Source organism: Caloenas nicobarica, chromosome 2 (genome assembly GCF_036013445.1).
Source record: "Caloenas nicobarica isolate bCalNic1 chromosome 2, bCalNic1.hap1, whole genome shotgun sequence".
Lineage (NCBI taxonomy): Eukaryota > Metazoa > Chordata > Aves > Columbiformes > Columbidae > Caloenas > Caloenas nicobarica.
Window position 1 is genome coordinate 20,437,586 of NC_088246.1, and position 22,271 is coordinate 20,459,856.

At 39.3% G+C, this 22,271-nt stretch overlaps 1 protein-coding gene across 3 annotated transcripts in view; it reads right to left on the bottom strand.

Annotated features, from left to right (window-relative positions):
* MLLT10 (MLLT10 histone lysine methyltransferase DOT1L cofactor) overlaps nucleotides 1–22,271 on the bottom strand; it is a 137,122-nt gene that overhangs the window by 99,937 nt on the left and 14,914 nt on the right. For all 3 annotated transcript variants that reach the window (XM_065629120.1, XM_065629119.1, XM_065629121.1), the window contains exon 4: nucleotides 8,281–8,335. In XM_065629120.1, the coding sequence (XP_065485192.1) occupies nucleotides 8,281–8,335 (55 nt within the window). The remainder of the gene's footprint in view (nucleotides 1–8,280; nucleotides 8,336–22,271) is intronic.

The following is a 22,271-nucleotide window of genomic DNA, read 5'->3' on the forward strand; positions in this document are numbered from 1 at the left end:
CACAAAGTCACACCGAGATCCAGCCGTAGTGCCGGTCTGGTCCCACAAGCGAGCTCTGGGATGTTATCACCAACTCTTAACCCTGCACCAATCCCAGACTAAAATTTGTTTATGCATTCTGTGTGAGTTCCTGAAGGGTCCGTTATATCTCACTAAGGAAACTTTATTTGTAACTGCAGCTTATTCCTAAACCAAGCAAATGTATTCTGTCAGCATGGAAAAACCTTTCTTGGCTGAAATGTTAGTTTCTTATTAGGGTTGCTCCAGGTTGTAATTTAAGGATACACCTCAAGCCATTTCAACTGTGGGCTGTCACTAAAGGTAACGTCTCACTTTACTCCTCACTTTCAGCTGTACATCCCCACCCTCTACCTGTAGTATCACCTTGCCATGTAGCAGGACAGATAAAGTTTTATTCACTTGTTTACTGAACCTGTGGGAAAACAATACTTTACCTTCCAGTAAGATAAGTAAAGAAGTTGATGCAATCCATACTGAGGTTGCATGACTACTGTACACAAACCCACCAGTGAAGAAACACCCCATCATGGGTAAATCACCATCTGCTCCTGCCAGAAGAGGTAAATTGCTGTCCTAGATTACATGAAATTGCACCCTCAGTTTCCACAACCATCAGATCTGCTGACTGACCCCAAGACTCAGCTCTGTCCCAACTCTGAAAAGTGAATCCAGCAAAGATGTACCTAAGACAGTTATTGTTACTGTTTGCCCGAGGGTAAGATTAAGTACTATTTTATTTAGTGAAGTGTCTCTTCATTAAGGCATTCCATACACTTTTGTTTTGACCCTGATCTTCCTATCCTGTAAAGACAATTACACTTGCAGAATGGAAATCTGTTAGCATAAGTTACTGTCTTTTCCTTACCCTAGCAAATACAGTTTTAGAGTTTGCTATAGTTAATATAGTATTATTCACAAGATTGTTTGATTCACTCTTTTCAAAGTTGGGTAGAAGAAAGTGCTCAAACTAACCACTAGAGATCTCACCACTGTGGTTGGTAGTCAGCCTTATCATCAGTACACAGAATGAAGGGACAATTTCTGTTAAAACAAATAAATACTGTTTGTCTATGAAGAAAAGGCTTCACTCTACAGAGTCCTACTACAGAATTTCAGCAAACTCTCCATTTATCAAAATTTGTTCCTTAACTATAGAATTGGTATGTAAGAAAAATTCACTTTGGGTCACCATTCAGCAGCACAACAGTTTGTTTTTGAAACAGTTACAGATTATATTCCACCGGTCCACTGAGTAAGCTAATAGCTTTAACAATTTTATCTGACAAGCTATGAAATTCTACTGTCTTTCCCAGTTTGAGGGGAAAAAAAAAAAAAAAACAAAAAACCCCACCACAAACCACCACTCACATACCACACATACACACAAACTCTTGCAAAAATGCACAAAAGGACCAGAACACTTGTAGGTAAGCACTTCTTGAAAAATGCATATGCCTGAATGTGTACATATGACATCATACTATCCACATTCTTAGACATTAATACCAAGAAAACCCATCAGAACAGTAAACCTGACAGTGAGAGGTGCTGACTCAGTAACAATAGCAATAAGAAAACCTAGCATACGATGTTTTAATAGGCTTGGGACATCCCGACGCTAACCCAGGGGATGGGAAGAAGGCCTGGACGATGACATAAAACCACCACATTGTTAACTGGCCTTTTCACCAAGCAGCTGCATGAAAGAAGTCTTGGTGAAAAGTCACACAAAGAATGCTGTTATACAGCATTCCTCATCAGCATCCAGCAGAATCAGATTTCAAAGTCACAACTTGTACAGCCAAAATCAAGCCTTCTAGGCTTACAGAAAATTTTGGACAAAGATTACTGTAAGAAAACTATTTAAATGAGAGATGTGCAATATTAGATACAACCGAACAATTTGCTTAAAAAAACCACTGCATACTCAGTATATGAGAAGATAACAGAATTTGGATTCAAAAAACCTATAATCTGTTCAAATGGTCAAATTTTATTTCTTCCACACTGAGTGCCCAAAACCCAAAGGAAATCACCACAATGGTTAAGGAAACATTACTGAATTGAAAAGGCCCAAAACTGTCAAACAGTCTACAGTTCTCAGGTATGTTCAAACAAATGCTCACCTGTTGCTGTTGTTTAAAAAAAAAAAAAAAAAGTGTGTATATTTTGTTCAGTTACTAATCCAGACAGAGTACCAAACTAAAAAAAAAACCTCTCTCTCAGTAGGCTTCTTGTATATAAGATAGCAAATCAATGAGCAATTCATATACATATCTGGTTTTCTCATTTTAAAAACTTTCATAATCACTGATGTGTTTAAAACCAGAATGGCACCCCTAAATGAACATAAACACAAAACTTAGCAAGGAATTCTGTCAATAAATATATTCAAAGAGAAAAGTTTGTTTCTCAACTCGATTCTACTTTTCTACTTTTATTATCAATAAAATAAATCAATAAAACCCCAGTAAATAGCCTAACAGAATTTATAGAACTGCAGCCTCTGAACACTGAAAAAGTCCCAATGCTTATGTAAAAACAAATTCCGCAAAGCCCATGTAGAGGGAAGACTCTTTTTTTGCTCATAAAACTTAACCACAGCTGTCAGACAGTCACAGATACTAGGCAGCCAAAATATCAAAACTTATTCAAAGTTTATTCCTATAATTTCTGACAATCATCCTGATCATAACCATAACTATGTAATGTCCCACTACCCTTAACAAAATAATTAAATCAAATGCGCAGCTAAATATAGTCAAGTCTTAATAATCTTTAGCACAGATAATCCACTGACAGATAAGCTACCCCATGGATATCAATCCAGGCTACACTCTGCTAAATCCAACTGTATTGTTTCTAAGATCTGTGCAAGTGCAGGAGCTGAATGACCATTTTCACACAGTGTAAAGAGACTGAACAAACATGTGCTAGCAGACCTTAGCTGCTTCTGTTCAAAGTCAGTTCAGGTCCTTGACAATGGAGAGCACAGGTGGGGCAATGAAGCAGACTAGGACATATTCCGCTCAAATCCAGAGAGAATTTTTTTGGGGGGCTTGCCACAGGTTCTGATTACAGCAACAGCAGCCACCATCACCAAGCCAAGAATAAGCAGGCACCTGTGTACTCTCCAGTGTATGAAAAAAGGTTATGAGCAACAAAGAATGCCATTTCCATTTGGTGCTTCACATGAACTCTTCAGTTCTTCGAGATCCACACACACCAGCAACTCGGTGCAGAACCTTCTGGATCAGTTTCCAAGACGAAGTGCAATGTTACCACGACACTATCTAGAAACCACTTGGCTAGTACAGTCACTATTACCTACAATAACTGAACTTCCCCTAGCCCACTCTGCCTCCAATAACCCAAATTGCCAAGAGTTAACTATTGTTGTTGTCACAGTTGAACCCCAGCTCGCAATCAAAACTATGACAGCCGCTTGCTTACTCCCCTCTCTACTCCCAAACGGGAGAGAATCAAAAGGGAAGGGAGAAAATCATGGACTGAGATAAAAACAGTTTAATAAAACAAAAAAATAATATCAATATACTAATACTACTACTGATAATAATAATTATTATATACATAAAATGAAAATAGAATATAAAATATACAGAACGCACTTCGTCACAAACTCTATCCACATGGAGCAGCCAGTCCCAGGAAGAGAGAGCACCCTGGGCCTGAACAGCTGATCCCAGGAGAAGAGAGAAAAAGGCAGAAAGGCCCAGAGGCCTCTGCAAACCAGCAGAACAGCAAACGTCCAAACTAACAGAACTCCCAAACAGAACTCAACTGAAACAGAGCAGAACCAGGTCTCCCCAGCTGGAAAACCCAACGCTCCTTAAATATGAGCATGATGCTAATGGCATGGAATATTCTCATTGATCAGCCTGGATGTCAGTCAAGGTCTGTTCTGTCCATGTCCCCCTTCCCAGGCACCTCACACCTGTGGGCAGAGCCCAGAAAGACCTTGGCTCCCAGACAACAACTAAAATAACAGTTAAGTTTTTACATTCTCTCCATTCCACCTCAAAAACACTGGAAAGTTACTTGGACAAAAACATTAATTCTGTCCTGGGGTGTTATCTTCTTGCTTTCACACTAAATCCAGACAATAAAAGTTTCCAACTGCATGAAGAAAATTAACTCGCTTTCAGTCAAACCAGCACAGCTGTAAAAATAATTAATGCCTCAAAAATGTACATTACCCATGTTTTCTGTTTCAAGAGAGGATGCAGAAAACAGTGCACTCAATTTTAAGAACATTCTTCAGGCAAAAGCCCTTGGGATTTGTCCCAGTCTCGAGGCAGTGTGAATGTTTAGGGTAGTGAAATCATTCTGTAAGTAATGAACAAATTTGTACCAAAAAATGGTGACCCATAATTGTATTTGTAGCCTATGTTAGGAAACACTAAACCATACTGTAATAATTTTGCACTCTAGAGATTCCAGGGCATCATGTACAGCAGATTTGCCTTTCTAAAATTTGAAATTCAGGTCTGGTAAGGATCACGGGTTATTTAGAAGACACATAGAGAAGGGGAAAAGGGATAGCCAGTTTTCTGTACTAGGAATGCCCAATCAATCTGGGCTCCTTCATGCTGAAAACGAGACTAAAGAAGAGTATGAGAGAGGTCTACAAAGCCAGAAGTGGTATTAAAAAGGTGAACAAAGAATAACTGCTCTTTGTCACTTCCCATCACTTAGGAAGTATCCAGTAGCACCAAACAAAACTGCAAGGTACCAGGTTCAAGACAAACGAGTGTATATCTTGACACATTGTATGCACCAACTGCAAAATGCCTTGCACACAACATTACAGATACTAAACCTTTATACAGAAGTGGACACATTAATAGTGTGACGGACTCTTCTTCCACTAAACACAAAAATACCATCTCTGATTCAAGAAGTCCCAAAGTGTAAATACTTACAGGCTGGGAAAGTATTCTGAGAAAGCACACAAGAACCTTCCCAAGAATCCAATTCTTGCTGATAAAGAGAGCTGGCCCAATGTGACCCAGCCTCCACAATATGCCCCCTCTTCTCTATCTCAGGCTGGCACTTTCAAGTTCTATATAAGATCCATGACAGTATTGCTCCAAGAATGCTGTATTTATGGTGTCACTGAAAACTGTAATTCCATATTTGCCATAGTTGATACTGGAGAACCCAACGCTATCCCTCAGCAACTGTACTAATAAGCATGACTAAGGTACAGTAGACATATCCAACCAGAAATATAAAACCTAAAAACCAAATCTAAAGAAGTATTGATCTCCAGACAGTCAGACAAGCAGTAACAGGCCAGTAAAAGGAGAGGAAGAAGGAAGAAGAACACACACAGAGGAACCTCATGCCACTTGGGGGGCGAGGGACAAAAAAATCCCACAACACACCAACACATACACCACCATTACTATTTTCTAGTCAGTAATACTTAGAAACAACGAAAGTTTCATTCCCAGACTACTTAGTCATATATATCTTACAGTGCCCCAAAGTTCTTAAAGGCAAGAGAACATCATTATATAAGAGCTATAATATTAGCCTGCTTTCATTACAGTCGTGCAACTGACTTAAGACAGCTAATGTACAGGCTGCTGCTGAAAGAACAGTCCTGGCCATTCTTCTTTACCAGCATTAGCATGGTCAGCTGGGTCAGGAAACTAGTTACATTTAGCTGAAAAGAACTCAGGGGGGAAAAAAAAACTTTAAGTGCTAGTATCATCACAAAGGAGGAGGAAGTTAACACATAGCGAGGACCCTCCCTGAAATAAGTGTCTTTCTGCAGGTTAAGAAAATCATGGAACCCTATAGTAAAAAGCTCAGTATACCAAAAAACATTAAGATTCCTGACATAAAAGAAAATAATTGTATCTTCAACACTGAAACAAATTTCTTCACATTATTAAAAATCAAATATCCACAAGACTGTTAAAAAAGAAAAAAAACCCACACAACTTACAAGAGCAGCAGACCCCACACGAGCTAAGCTATCTGCATATTCAAAACAAAAACTGCATTGGTTTTCTGGCTACAAAATGAAGTAACTTGTTGCCAGAAGGCAGAAAGAAGCATAACTGTATGTCACTGACATAAAAACAGTAATTTCTTCACTTGTTCTGAAAATCTAAGACCATTTAATTATTTCTACACTTACAGAAAGACTCTAATAACAAATTTCTAAAGCTAGATCCCTACAAAGTTTTACCAGAAATGTTTGTTTCTAAGTTTCTGCAGGAATACCTGCATCTTTTTATCATTTCCCTTGGCAACGAACGGTGTAACAGCATTCAAAAATTCCAAGTACTAACCTACTGTAAATATAATTTTAAACTGCCAAGCCCATGCCATGACTTTCAACAACATTTCCTTAAATCGAAACTCTTCTGGCACAATCCCTTGTTAGGCAACCCTTTGAAAGGCAATCTTCAGGTTAAGAATGTAGGTTTCTGAAATGCAACACCAGTTGGAGTTCATTTTTTCCAAGGTTCACATCCTTCTGTAAAGCTGTTATTTAAATGACATTTGGTCCATAAAGTAGAATTTGCTGTATTCAACACTATGGACAAGATCTATTACTGAGGCAAGGATGTTTCCAGAAGAAGTACAATTTCTTCAGACTTCTCTGCTATGAAATTTTCACTATGAAGCTCTCACTGATTAAAATACTCCGTCTTGAAAATTATAGTAGGGACAATACTGTTCATATAGTGTAACATCTTTGCTATTTAAACTTAAATAATTTCAATCTTATACAGTAACTCACTTTCAGACAAGAATTCAGGATTACAATTAATACAGCTATGAAAGAGAACACTAATAGGATGTTCAGATCTTTGATGCAAACTCTCAAAATAAATTCTCAAGACTTTATGCAAAGAAGTTTCAAAATTACCACAGAGAATAGCAAGGCATTCTCAAACACCACTTGAAGTATAAAAACGGAAAACACTTCAGCTACTTCATACTTCGCAAATTTTACTGTATATTTCAAGAGGCTTGAGGCTTTCTTATTGCTTATTTCCTAAAGAAGCAAGTGTCCAGCTGCTGTTTCTCAAGAGATGAATTCAACACTGCCATATATCAATCTGTCTGAGAGGAAGAATAGTTTTAAGGCTAAAGTACTGGGCTGGCACTTAAGATGGTAGTTTCACTGACACACACACAACACAGACTGAATACAATCTCTCAGCACTCATAAATGACACTAAATTCACCAACGTGTTTGAGATAAGCAGACACCAGAGTGGTGAATGCTAGAGCGTGATCTATACATTGCAGTCAAAGTACAGGCAAGCGAAAAGGTACATCAGCCCAAATACAAGCAGGTTCTGCGCTCCTGCAACTCAACTGCAACAGAAACAGCAAAACTGCATCAACTGTGTCAACACTAAGCTAAGATATAAATTAGTTAGAATATTACGTATGCAGCATAAAATTTCCAGAATATAATTTACATAAGACTGTCCAATGAAATCCAGAATCCTGATCGTACTTTCTTCTCTCACAAGAGAAAGGGCTCGGTATCAAAATGACCAGCCTCTTTATAGATAGATGATGGACAGGAGTTTACAAGTATCTAGTAAAGAGAGAAGAAAGAATTCTAGAAGTGATTGAAAAGTTAATTGAATTTTTTCACTCATATCATCCAGCTATTCGTATAAACATTATTAAGACAAGATATTCAGTAGAGACTTTCTCTAGCAGTTCTGCTCAGCAGGAGCAGAACTGATGATAACCTAAATGATGAAAATAGAAAGATGCAAGGGACAGGTAATCAGTACCACAACTTCTCAGCTCTAACTTCTTTGTTACAAAACTCATTAGTATTACCAGGCATGAAAGAGCTATCCTTTGAAAATGCCCTAGTGCATTCGGTCTAGGCTACAGACATAAAAATTTTGCTTTTCTCAATGAATGGTGCACTTTCAACAGCTTTCTATAAATGTTCAAACTCCAACTAAATACACACACAATTTATCCTTTTTACCCATTAAAATCTTATGTTAAAATGCAGCTTCTCCATTCTAACTTTCTTCTAAAAATAAAACTAAGAGTAACGATTGATGTTATCAAACTAAATTCAACCTAAATTGGACAAATAAAGGTTACTGTAAAATACGTCTCACTTGCAAAACCAGCCAGTGTTTTCAGTTATGTTTACAATCCCTACAATTTTTTTTCATAGACTTATTTCCCTCATACAGAATAAGAGAGTTCACAAAAAATAAGAATAAAACTTACCCCCATTATCTGTTCTCTTTAAAGCACCATCCTTATGAGGGCATAATTCACATCTCTAGGAAAAAAAAGCAAAAATAAAATAAAAAAATGGAATGATCATAGAAGCATTGAAAAAGAAACCACACATATCAAAACTGTTTACTGACATTAAGGAAACAACTATTCTTTAGAAGTGAATGGGTGTCTTTTCCCTTAACCTTTATTTGAATATTAATGTTAGTTCATCACAAACAAAGCTTTCTCCTCCAGATCTTGAAACTATGATATATTAAAGCTACTTGCAGTTCTACCTCCATGTTTTTATTCCTGGATTCCATGCTCTGGAATTCCGAAGACAGGCCTCTAAAAACTATCACATGGAGTAGACTCACTTGGTAAGAAACTTGGGCATGGTCCAAAGACTCCCTACTGTATCTCCTTCTCGTAGGATCTCTGTGTTCACCAAGGTGGTCAGTCACAAAGACGTGCCACAGATATAATCAGCACAGGTGCACAAACTATGGCTGACTTCACAGTCTCTGCTGACTCTCGCCTCGAGAGACCAAAAATAATCTTGCGTTCTGCCTCAAAAAAAGGAGGTCGGAAGCTGACTCATTCTTGAAATTCTCCAAGACTGCATGTCTGGAAACACGCAGTTTGACATATTCTTCCGACATACGCCAGGATCACAACAGCACAACCTTTCTGCTATTGTTGCCTCTATAAAGTTCCTAATAGCAACTTTATCTCTAACTGTCCTAGAGCAGTGTGAACCAATTCCAAAACAGTCCACAGATGACACAAACAGAACTGGTTTGACACACATTCCACTACAACTGCTCCAAATGATGTGCAAAGGAACACAATTATAGAAGATCCTATACCTAGAAATCACGTTATTAAAACCTTTACGACCTCCCAAATTAGGGACAACTCAAAGCATACCAATCTAACAAGCTAGAAGAACAGTTTGACCATCAGATGCAAACTTAATACCACATCCTTCAAATGGAGAAGGACAGTAGGCATCAGTACAGATCTTCTCTGTGCTGCCTGAACAGTACTATTCTGTTACCACCTACCTGGCAAGTCAGCAGATAAAGCAACCTATAATGCTAGAAGTGTCTCAGAAATAGATTGTCCAAACTTATTTGAAGAATAAGAAATTCCATTCCTGAAATTCGTATGGCTGAAGTACGTCTTGAGGACTATTTATTCCTCTTAATGTGTAACAAAATTTATATTAGCAGCAAAGAGGCTTTCACAAAGGGCAGAATAGAAAAGTTATTAAATTACTTTTGCTCAGTACCTTGGTATAGACAGCTGTGTACAGGAAGAAGAATCTTTAGGATTACTGCTTTTTGTCCTTTGCTTCACTCATCCCTCCCTCACATTCACCCACTAAAATGACCAGCAATTTATTGAAAAGGCAGCATTAAGTCTATGGTGAAATTTAGAGATAAAAGTGGTTGAAAACTTCTAAATAATTTTGTAAGCTGCCTGCAGATTGGGAGCACTACACTACTTTTTAAAGTCAAGATTATAAGGACTTCCTTGCCACTGAAATGAACTGAGCAGTTCATTTCAAACAAAATCCTACATACGCAGTATGCATGTGAGCTGTATCTTAACACTCCAGCTCTCCAAACATTAAATACTGGGTGCTGAGAGACTTTCAGTAGCTGTAGGTTCACTTCAGTGAATTCACCATACAATGAAACAGATTCTCAAAGTGAGAAGCCTAGTGTATATTGGTGGTGACAGTGCAATAAGGTTTGTTCCCACCCCAAAGCTGTGAGCTGGCAGCTTAAGGCCAGTGAGCAGAGATTATATATCCACCACTGAGACAAGGGAAGCTGTCAGCATAGTCTACCTTGCCCCACCTCTGCAAGCCTGTGAAGTTTGACATACATTCCCACTAGTGGCAAAACCTGTTTTGGAGGTTCTCTTCTTCCCTCCACTTCCCCTTTATTAATCTCTCCATCCACCACTCCCTCAGCTGCTGACCCAACTATCTGCAGGACTGCCTCTTAAAATAGATCAGTGAAATGGAGTTAAATGATCCTTTTTAATGTTTTTAATTCAGGTCATATCACTGATATAATTTAAGCATAATCCCACAGTCAGCTGCATAAGCAAAACTGACGGCAGTGAACCATAGCACTGCAGCATTAATAAAAAAATAGCAAATTTCTTGAGCAAACTTCACCACAAAATTTAAAAAAAAAATAAAATTACCCCAGGACACTGAGCAGCAAGGAACTGAACCAGTCCTTTATGCAGAAGAGTTAAGCGTGTTTCATTCAGCCTCTTAAGAGCTCAGTTTCAACTCGTTTCTTTTTGCCTCATACCTCTAATAGGAGTCAAGTCCATCGGGTCTTCCCTCATTACTCCTCTGCAGCCCTGGCTGCAACCAGTCAGATACAAGATAGAAGACAAAACTGAAGCAGAGGAGGAAGCTTTGACAGCAGAAGAAAACTTAAGTTCTCGGACTTCAGCCAAACATGCTCTCGTTGGCAGGGAGCAGCATCAGCGTGCCTGCCCTGGGCTCTCACTGGGCTGGAGCCAGGCAACTGAGCAGAGACACTTGCACTCTGATGACACAGAGCGCTGCTGGTGCCCTGAATTCTGGCTACAATCTGCAACAAGAAGCATCCTAGTAAGCTAATACACCACGCAGTGACCCTTTCCACTCCCCTCCGTAGGTTATGAACCTAACTCCTTCCCAGCCTCCACAAGCTCAGATTCTGTCACCCATTTCTGCTCTCTCAAGTTTCATTATGCAGCACATAGTAACACCAATAGCCTTGCCAGGTGGGAGCAGTGTGCCTCATCCCTTGAGACAAGTAATTAGCAGCTTTAAAAAAAAAAAAAATCCCTAACGCTTTATTACTAGTTCTAAAAATCTTACAGCAATATAGAATTTAAAATATAGTTTCAGATGAGACTTTGCAAAGTGACTGAAAATAAATATCTTAGGTACTTTCAAAATGCTTAAATGCATGTTGTTACAAAGAATTCTGTAGGAGAAAGCAAAGGAGATAGTTGGGTATACTCATGTATCTCAGAAGTCCTGTTACTTATAATTTCTTATTTGAATGTTTTTGTCCATACAGTGTCTCCTCTTCCAGTTTACATCTGGACGAAGCTTGGAGTTTAAGTGAACAGCAACAGCTGAATCTCTCTACTGAACGCCACATCACATACAACTTGTATGATGGAATAAGGCTTTGATCTCTGCAACACAGTATAAGGAATAATTTGACCATCATCAGATGGTCTCTAATATTCAAGCACATGGACCATGGCAGAGGTCTCTTCTCCAGGTAGGTATTCTGTCTTAGCTTTGGCAAAGGATTTCTGACACAAATTTATTGTCTGAGCATTCAAAAACATTGTGGGGAACTACTTAACAAGACGGGGGGGTTGGGGGGGAAGTACTGAGAGCAAACACAACACCCACAAGATATTACAGCATAAACAGAGCAAGCTCCTATGACCGATTAACAGTTCAGATAAATACCATCAGGTTAGATAGTGCAAATGTGAATACCAAAGAGGCTGACTGTGACCCAAAAGAATAACCAATCCTTTGGTGTGCTGAAGGGCACTAGTCCTATAGCAGGGAGGGGCACCAGTGCAGCTGGTGCAGTAGGTACAGCCAGTTGAAATAGATTTGAGGAAGAAGAGTGAAAAATACACTAATACTGGCTCAAGACTGAAGTTAGAGTGACATCATCCCTTCCCTTCCTGTCCTTAGGGAGTGTACCATGAACATCTCATTTTTGCAGCTCTTTGGTGGAAATAAGTTCATGGACCCAGCTTCTGTTCAAGCATAATTCAGGTGAACTCTCAGTAGGAATTCCTTTGGACTATGAGGTCTCCTGTAGAGCACTGAAGTGAAACCCATCTCAAAGTTCTGCAGCTGGGAACAGTCTGACAGCGTGGCTGTCACAACCCACTTCTGAGCTACATAAACAGCAAGTTAATTAAGTGAAAGAAGACTGATCCTGTAACCTTCGCATCCAGGTGAACTGAGACCACCTGGGCCTGATGAAAAAAAAACACTGCCTCCTGAAGGGTCCAATCACTAAGAAGTCACCCAGCAGACCTAAAGTGGTCATAAGCATGGGAGGCCCATGCAGATGGGGAAAGAACCAATTTTTTTCTGACATTATTTAAAAAGTAGAAATAATCAAGACGAAATAAAGAACAGTAAAATTAAAAAAAAAAAAAAAAAAGAATGGGGGTGTCCACTAAAGATACTCAGCAGAAAAACGTTCCAAGACCAGAAGAGAAGTAAAGAAGGAGCTAAAGAAATCAATCTTCCTATACAGAATTATTTACGGTCCAATTTGGCTACACTGCATCACGGCACAGAGTTTTCTTCCCCTATTTTAGATAAATATGCCTTTCCATTTCAGCCAGGACTAACGGCTACCTGAACCAGCAGAAGATAACATTAGACAAAGCTCATTATAGGAGTCTTTTTGGTTAACCTAACTCTACCTATTTTTCCAACTGGAAATGGAGGAAAGGCATTCACAAGCTGATTTAACTCAGACTACCTCATTCATGTAGAAATGAAGAGAAAGAGCAAGAGACACATAGCAGATAGGGAAAATAAAGAGAGGTAGGAACAAGACTATACAAGTAGGAGAGGAGGAAAAAAGACTCGTAGAAATACAGCATTGTTCTTCCCTCAGGGTTCTGTAAATTTGGAGCAAGTTTCATAAAGCATCATCTGCAGACATGTTATAAGAAAACAAAGGTCAAAGAATTCTTGTGCAACTAACTTACTGAATTCTGGTCCAAGGTAGGCCAATGGAACCATTCACCTGAATAATGACTGTCAACCAAGTAAAGTCCTGCAGGACTGAATTCCCAGCATTGCAATGAGGCAGTAAACTGTGTGTTTCAATATGACCTGTTAACCTAAATACCACAAGATCTACAGCAGATTAAATAGAACACAGTTCCTAAAAGTTACCTGAGAAATTAGGCTGCAGTTCCAGCTGACTTTACTTCAGGCTCACTCTAAGCTAACATAATTGCACACTGCTGCCAAAAGAAGATCACTGGCCATCCCCTGCTGTGTACTTTCTACTGCCTCACTTGCTCTGCAAAGAGCTTTTATTTGAGCATATGGAAATCCTAATTAGGAAGCTAAAAATAAAATACTTCTTTTTTCAGCCAGTTCACTTCTTTGAGCCGTCTTTCCATACTGCCATATGAACAACAATACCAGATAAAAAACATAACAGGAACAGAAGATAGGGAGTAGGGCAAGGATACAACTACCCTATTCAGGAGATGGCAGCATCTAGGTTGGCCATGAGTATGAAACTCCAACCAAGGGCCTTAAGAATTTTTAAAAACCCACACCACACAAGCAAAACTTCACCACATCACACCCACACCCCCAAAAAAAGAAAGCAAAGCAAACAAATAAACATACATTAAAAAAAACCACACACACAACACCTGAAACAGACTGATTTAATTTCAGCAGTACAGACATACTTCTTGGGCCCAACCCAAGACATTTATTTGTCCAATTTTGTTTTGATATTTCCTTGACATTCATATATTCCAAGTTGTGTATATGGCTGATGCCTGTTAAAAAAACTGTTTATTTTACAAGCTTATCTTCCCTCCCAAGCTGTATTATACCCAGCATGGCACCTCTGCTACCAGAACAGGTTTTTTAATCCAAAGTACATTTTGATCACAGAATTATTGACAACAGCAACCAAAACAGTATTTAACTGAAAGGAACAACTTTTGCAATACATGACCCTTAAAGTTACAAATAACACAACAGCAAGCTACACAAAATCAGCATCGCAGTTCTTGAAACCTGACACTCAATCTCTTTCAATTCTTTAATCAACAAGAGTTAAAATTTGGCATACAAAACATTTTATTCGGCTGCTCCTGTTAATCGTTAATCAAACAGCAGACTGGTTAAATCCATTTGGTTTTGTTGCTAGTTTTCATTCATATTTTTGTGAAAACAAACCATGAACACACTCCATCAAATTATGACTTACTTAAAATTAAGCTAGTAGGAGAGAGTCAGTTGCCAAGAAGAAGTAATTTTATTGCCTTACTTCTGAATTTGCTTCCAAATACATCTATTTTACAGCATGCCATGCTACTGAGTATTTCTGTATATATCAAAATGCAGTAACTCAAAGCACTCCCCCAAAGCACACGGACAGATTTACGAAGATAGACAAAGCAGCTGATCAGAAGGTTAGTTTCTGATCAAAGGCTTCCCAGCTGGCAGCCGGTGATGCTCTTGGCCACCTTGTCTCCCATTCATCGGCAGCTGCAGAAGCCTGTAGCACAGCTGATTGCGTCCGGGTATTCGTCTCCCAAGTTCTGTGGTAGAGCTTCACCTACCAACATTCCATCCCATTTTGTCTCACCCTTGGGTGTCAGCAGAAGGAAACATACAAAAGTCACCACTAATACTCTTTATCATATCCAAGATAATCTTTCTGAATCCTATAGACTTTGAATATGCTGGACAGATTTACACATTACTACTTCAGGTAATACAAAGTACCTTAATATGGACTGAAAAACCATTTTAGAAGGGTAAAGACATCCATATGGGTAGTTATTTCACTTAATGTAAAACAATGTAACACTGGCAGGCACATACCATTGCTGTCAAAAACATAAAAATTCTGGAAAAAAAAAGATACCTAGAAAACAGCTCTGGATACAAAGCTGATCACAAATCATGTCTAGAGTTTCAGTTATGCCAATGCTACACATATGTCATCTTATCTATATGTAACTAGTTGAAGTTCTTTAGTCACTTTTTGATGAAAAATTATCTCATAAGTTTGAAACATTTTTGCTATTTATCTTTTTCTCCCCCAAAAGGTGTGAAATTTGTATTCCATCTTCTCCAGAAGAAAGAGTCTTACATTTTCCCACCTTCCTTTTATACTTTTTTTCCTCTTCTCCCTAGTGTTTTGGCCCATTTATTTGAAGGAGGGGGGAAAGGGGAGGAGTGTGAAAAAATAACACATACATTGGAATAAAAACACTGAAAATAAGAAAAACTCTGTTTTCCCCCTAATAAACCTGGAAAAATTTGAGGTCATTTTACTGATTAGTTTGTGTTAGATTCAGGCAAATATGGTACTGAATAACAAATGTAAACATAGTTCCCTCTATAAAGAGACACCATATTCTAAAGACAGATAAAAATGTACTAATTACATCACAGACAACTCACTTAACAGAAAATCTAACTCAAATTCAGCTAATCAGAGGGTATCTACAGAAGAACAAATGCCTTAGAAAGAAACAGCCTACAAAGAAACAGTTTTTGCAAGTTCAGACAATCAGAAGAAGAAAAACAGAGATATTTGTGGAGCGCTGCAAACCAGTATACTGGAAATTCAGATCCTGGCACAAATTCTATCAATAGATGAGAATTCACAGGGAGTTCATACAAAAACAGACGCAGCAACAGGATGCGTACCAGACTGACCGTGTCTACATCTGCTGGCAATAACTCACCCCAGCCCTCGGAACCCAGTGACATCTCATTTTTCTGTTCACCCCTTCAAACTGTCTTCTATGAAGCAAAATGGATACTGCCAACAGAGAAAGACTAACCAGAGGAGATCATCCTCTCAGCCCTTGAAGCCTCCAGAAAGTCCAATAAAACTCACAAGCATTCCCAGATGCTGCAGAAATTACTGAACCTCTACTCACACAAAATTTAGGCTATCTATTCATATAAAATCCTTTGTCATTTCACTAATCTTTTCTTTGTTTTGTTTTCTTAAAACCAATTAGGTACACTGAAAATTCCCATTGATGTTTATTCCTGATTTTTTTACACCTGTGCTTTATAATGCTTGCCGTAGTCAAAACTTCATTTTTCACTTGTTCAGTACAGCAAAAAGGATGAATTGCATAAACCCTTTTCCAAAAGCTTCTACGGGAATACATTGCCCCGCCAACAGAGACTGCTATCTACAAAACCAAATCCGTATTTTCTTATTTATTAGTTTCTAAACTAAACCTGGATAGCAATATACCTTACCAATAGTCTCAACCTGCAGGATTTTAAGACCTTACTGATAAACCCACTGTCACAGTTTAACTCCAGCTTGTAATCAAAACCACAACAGCCGCTTGCTCGCTCCCCCCACACCCTCCAGTAAACAAGATAATCAAAAGGGAAGGCAGAAAAATCACAGATTAAGATAAAAACAGTTTAATAAAATTTGAAAAATACTACTAATAATATATATTAAATATAATATAAAATATATTAAATGCAATTCCTCACAAAATTCATCTGCCCCAAGCAGCCAGTCCCAGGAAGAGAGAGCACCCTGGGCCTGAACAGCTGATCCCAGGAGAAGAGAGAAAAAGGCAGAAAGGCCCAGAGGCCTCTGCAAACCAGCAAAAGGCTGAACTGACAGAACTCCCAAACAGCATTCAGCCAGGGCAAAGAATATGAATGGGTCTCCCCAGACAGAAAACCCAACGCTCCTTAGATATGAGCATAATGCTAATGGCATGGAATATTCTCATTGATCAGCCTGGATGTCAGTCAAAGTCTGTTCTGTCCACGTCCCCCTTCCCAGGCACCTCACACCTGTGGGCAGAGCCCAGAAAGACCTTGGCTCCCAGACAACAACTAAAATAACAGTTAAGTTTTTACATTCTCTCCATTCCACCTCAAAAACACTGGAAAGTTACTTGGAGAAAAACATTAATTCTGTCCTGGGGTGTTATCTTCTTGGTTTCAAACTAAATCAAAAAAATAACCATGCTAGCTATGAAAAATAAAAGTTTCCAACTGCATGAAGAAAATCAACTTGATTTCAATAGAACCAGCACACCCACAAAAATACCCACCTTCAATATTTTGATCGGAATGGCTCCACAAATGATAGCTTGTGACCACCTAAGTATTTGAAGCAGAAGTCAGCAAGTAGCTAACTACACATTTTTTCAATCAAGGCATCTGAAAAGAGGCAAACTTAAGTTCCAATGTTTCCAACCTATGACTCACACCAGACTCCAGTACTTATAAGACACAATGTAGAATCAACAGAAATCAGAAGATCTGCCACATTCAAGAATCCCCAACCGGCTGACACTACTAATAGAGCAAATGAACGCATACTGTCAGTACTTCTCTTCGAAAGTGCTATGTTCTGCAACTTGACAACTTAAGAAATTAAGTCATCTCCATCTTCAAATAATCATTTCTTGATGCTGACAAATTTGCCAAATCTCTGCCCCATCTCTATTCAGTCATCTGTCCCAGGAGAAGAAGAGAACTTTTTTTTAAAGCAGACAACTGACAGGTAAAAGAAAAACAGACTGACTACCTGAAGTATTTCGGGTTTTATACCTGGATAAATTATAGAGACTCGACCTAGTTCTCTTTATCAAGACATCAGATAAAAATATATGCAGATTCAGTTAGCTCTGTCAAAAACATGTACTACAGATAATAAATTTACAGACTATGACAAGAAGATTAGAGACACTCAACATGCAAATCAGCATTCTTCCAAGACCATCCAGTCAGTACATACTACCGGTGACATTTAGTCATACTCAATACATGTAATGTAACTAGAAGAGAGAGAACATAAAGTAGAATGTACCACTCTGGTGACACACACGTATCAAGATCTGGCTACTCCAACTTCGGAAGTCCAAAGCCATAAATCTCCCACTACATATTTAAGACTAGTAAGCCCTACTAGATGTTGCAGGAATGTGAATTATAAACATACACAAAGTTTAAGATTCACACATTGATCCTGAATGGAAAACATCAGAAGGCTATGAGAAATATCTGTCATGTTTGGCTGGATTTCCTACTAAACACTCAAGCTTTTGTTATCAGGCTGGAAGTATGCTACTGACCAATCCAATCTAGCTGAAGAAAACACAGTATGCGATGGTTCACTTCAGTGTCCTGCAACATACCATTGCTGTACCCTAAAAATTCACAGGTATAAAATGCTAGCATGCATTTTAAGCAAGGCTCCTTGCAGCTGAGGAGCTTCTTGCTTACCTCAGAGACGACTTCTGCCAGTAATTTAACAGTCTAGCAGTAAAACAGTCACAAAGCATTTCTGCTTAAGAATTAAGCAATTCCTGTAACAGAAAATGTTTTGCCATAGTCTCACTTTGGTTAGTAATTTTGCCACAGAACCTTTAAAGCATTTACTAAAGTACCTGTTACATTGGTACCTATGTTAAAAAATTTTTCATCAAGTAGGACTTGAGTGACGGAACACTGTGTTTTAAAGCTCGAATACTCCGTGTATCCATATTTAGCATAATGTAATTATAAATTACTGCACAAATAAGGTGTACATTTAGGTAAACTGCTGCTAATCAAAACTGAAGAAAAATATTAGCAGACCTTTTCTGCTGTGATGAAGTGCTTCAAATAAGTTTATGAACTCATCTGTGTATTTACAAATCTAGCAGCAAGTATGCATACAAGCAGGGAAAATGCAGCACACACACACTCAAAAAAAGGCATGAAGGCAGCACAATCAGAAATAGCATTAATATTCCCACTTTGATATGTACAGCACACAATACAGTGAATAAGGTGCAATTTACCAGTTGAAGTGGAAGATGCACAGAAATTATTCAGTACTTCTGCAGCACCTTCTGCTGTTTGTACTCCTAACCTTGATGACCAGACACTATGCAATCCTAGGCAATTCTGTTATCTTGAGTCCCAGTGCAATAAGGTTACGGGTCTCTAATCACTACGTATACAATTAAAAACAAAAAATCAGAACAGGAAAAAAAATCTTCTCCTACTCATGAAATGCAAAGTAAACAATACTCACTCATCTAAGTAAGGGACAAGAAACACATATCACCCAATCAACAGCATTTCAGAACAAAATGAGTTGTTTCACTTTCTCTGTAGCTAGAAACAGAAATTCCCCACAATCATTCTGCTCTTCCCTCTCTAGCTCTGTTCAGTCCATGTTTTCCCCTTTACCTCTCCCAATTACTATCTTTATTTCAAATTCCTCATTTGGTGCCAAAATGGACTGTAGTGGGTTGACCCTGGCTGGACACTAGGTGCCCACCAAAGCCACTCTGTCTCTCCCCTCCACAGCTGGACAGGGGAAGGAAAATATAATGAAAGACTTGTGGGTCGAGGTAAGGACAGGGAGATCACTCAGCAATTATCATCAGGGGCAAAACAGACTCAACTTGACGAAAGAATAATTTAATTTATTGCCAGAGTAGGATAATGAGGGAAAAAAAACAACCAAACAACAAAACTAAATCTCAAAACACCTTCCCCCCACCCCTCCCTTCTTCACAGGTTTAACTTCACTCCTGATTCCCCTACCTCCTCCCCGCCACTCTGAGTGACACAAGGGGATGGGGAATAGGGGTTGTGGTCAGTTCATCACACGTTGTCTCTGCCACTCCTTCCTCCTCAGGGGAGGACTCCTCACACAGGAGACAGCTCTCCATGAACCTCTCCAATACGGGTCCTTCCCATGGGCTGCAGTTCTTCACAAACTGCTCCAGTGTGAGTCCCTTCCACGGGGTGCAGTCCTTTAGGAACAGACTGCTCCAGCCTGGGTCCCCCACAGGGTCACAAGTCCTGCCAGAAAACCTGCTCCAGTGTGGGCTCCTCTCTCCACAGGGTCACAGGTCCTGCCAGGAGCCTGCTCCAGCGTGGGCTTCCCATGAGGTCACAGCCTCCTTCAGGCACATCCACCTGCACTGCTGTGGGGTCCTCCCCAGGCTGCAGGTGGATCTCTGCTCCACCATGAACCTCCATGGGCTGCAGGGGGACAGCCGGCCTCACCATGGTCTGCACCACAGGCTGCAGGCCAATGTCTGCTCCAGCACCTGCCCTGACCTTGGTGTCTGCAGAGCTGTTTCTCTCACATTCTCACTCCTCTCCCCAGCTGCAATTGCTGTTGTGCAGCAACTTTTTCCCCTTCTTAACTACATTAACCCAGAGGTGCTACCACCATCACTGATGGGCTCAGCCTTGGCCAGTGGTGGGTGTCTCTTGGAGCCGGGTGGCATCGGCTCTGTTGGACATGGGGGAAGCTTCTCACAGCTTCTCATAGAAGCCACCCCTGTAGCCTCCCCGGTACCAAAACCTTGCCAAGCAAACCCAATACAACATGCTTTTTATTGCAGTTATTCAGCTACAAACAAACACTCACTGCCTTCTAGGCTGCACAGCCATTCATAAAAGACAAGATTGTGCTGTTGGATTTGTTGGTTTTGTTTGGTTGTTTTTCTGGTTTGGGGTATTTTGGGCAGGGGGGGCAGGGGAAGGCAGAAGCAGGAGGATATTGTTAATAAGTAGCAGCTTCTCATAGTTATTTAAAAAAATCTACTAGCAATTTGTATTTTACAGTCACTTTTCCTTCTCGTATTTAGAAGTTTACTATCTACTGCTGTGTAAAAGCCATACAAATAACAAAAGCACATAAGTCAATTTTTCAGTTGTATGCTCAAAACTAAAGCAATTTTTCTACTACTTGTTATAGCATTCTTAAAAGCAGTTGTAGTAACATTCTTATATAAAATGTCCTTTAAGGAAAACTATGGATACACATTTAAAAAATTCATTTCCAAATTTCTTTAAGAATTATTTCAAGAGGTCTTGAAAGAGAATGCGTAGTACATTAGTCCTGAATGATTTGGTGGTCAGTATTTCAAATCGAAGGAAAAAAGAAAACAGCAAGTTTTTTTCTTATAAAATTAAATTTAGTTCACCTCTATTGTGACCGTATTTATCAAGATGTATTCCAGTTTTCAGACACAGGTGTAATAACCACTCCAAAACTGATTCTAAGCACAGGCACAGAGATCCCATTCCCTTGGAAGCAGCCTGTTGAGCCAGAGCTGTCAGAGCTCTGATAGGAAACCTATCTGCATATTGAAAGCCTACATTCCTATTTCCTCCTTCTTTGCCTCCTGTTTAGGCAAAAGGCAAGTAATACTACACCTACAGTTACTTTATCCTACATAAATGCTAAGGATGGGATGTTAAACTATGGATACACCATACAACTATTATAAGTGACTCTACAATAACAAACTTGTAGATGCATGCGATTAAAGATTTTTTAAGGGAACCTGGAGAGGAGAACTACAACTGTTGTAATATTAAAGATTAAAAAAAAAACCCCAAGTGTTCAGACTGTGGATCATCTGTGCAGCAGATGAAGGAACAGCTCAGGTCTGGCAGGATTACTAGCAGGAACCTATCACTATGAGAGCACAATATACTTGAACTGGCTTTGGAGGTAAACAGTATAGCTGCATTTCAACAGCTCTGAATCTTTAAGTACCGTATGATCTAAACTGACTCTGCAATGACAGTATTCCTGCCTCCACACTGAGTCCCAAGAAACACATATGCAAGTGCAGAGACTCCAGTTATGCTAGATTCAGCTGAGATCCAGATGAACACTACCTCAAATCTTGTGTGGCAAGCTCCACAGGAACTCACAGCCGCCCCAACACATTCCCCAGGACTAAAATCCAGGTGGCTTATTAGACCAGCTGTAGTGTCACGCAAATGTGCCAACTCAGTTCTAGGCCAGTACTGCATTCAACTTCATAAGCCACTCCCTCAAAAAAACTAACACAGAAACACCAAGTGGAAAAAGCACCACCTTTATGACATTAGAGTAACTTGTACCAAGTCCAAACTGATTCTTCCAGATGCAATGACAAGCTTAGAATACACATATTCCAGTGAAACATCAAATTAATATTTGATATTCATTTACTTGCTATGCTGTAACCAATCTGACTTCACACGTACAGGCTGAGCTGTGCTTGAGGTAGTACTTCTTGGAATTCGTAACAGTGAAGTTCAGTACTGAGACCTCCTGGTCTCTCTGAATCGAGCTGGATTCACAAGGACAAGCACCTACACGTAGCTAATAAGCCTGACCAAGCTAATTATGCAAATGTTAGATGCCTCTGTG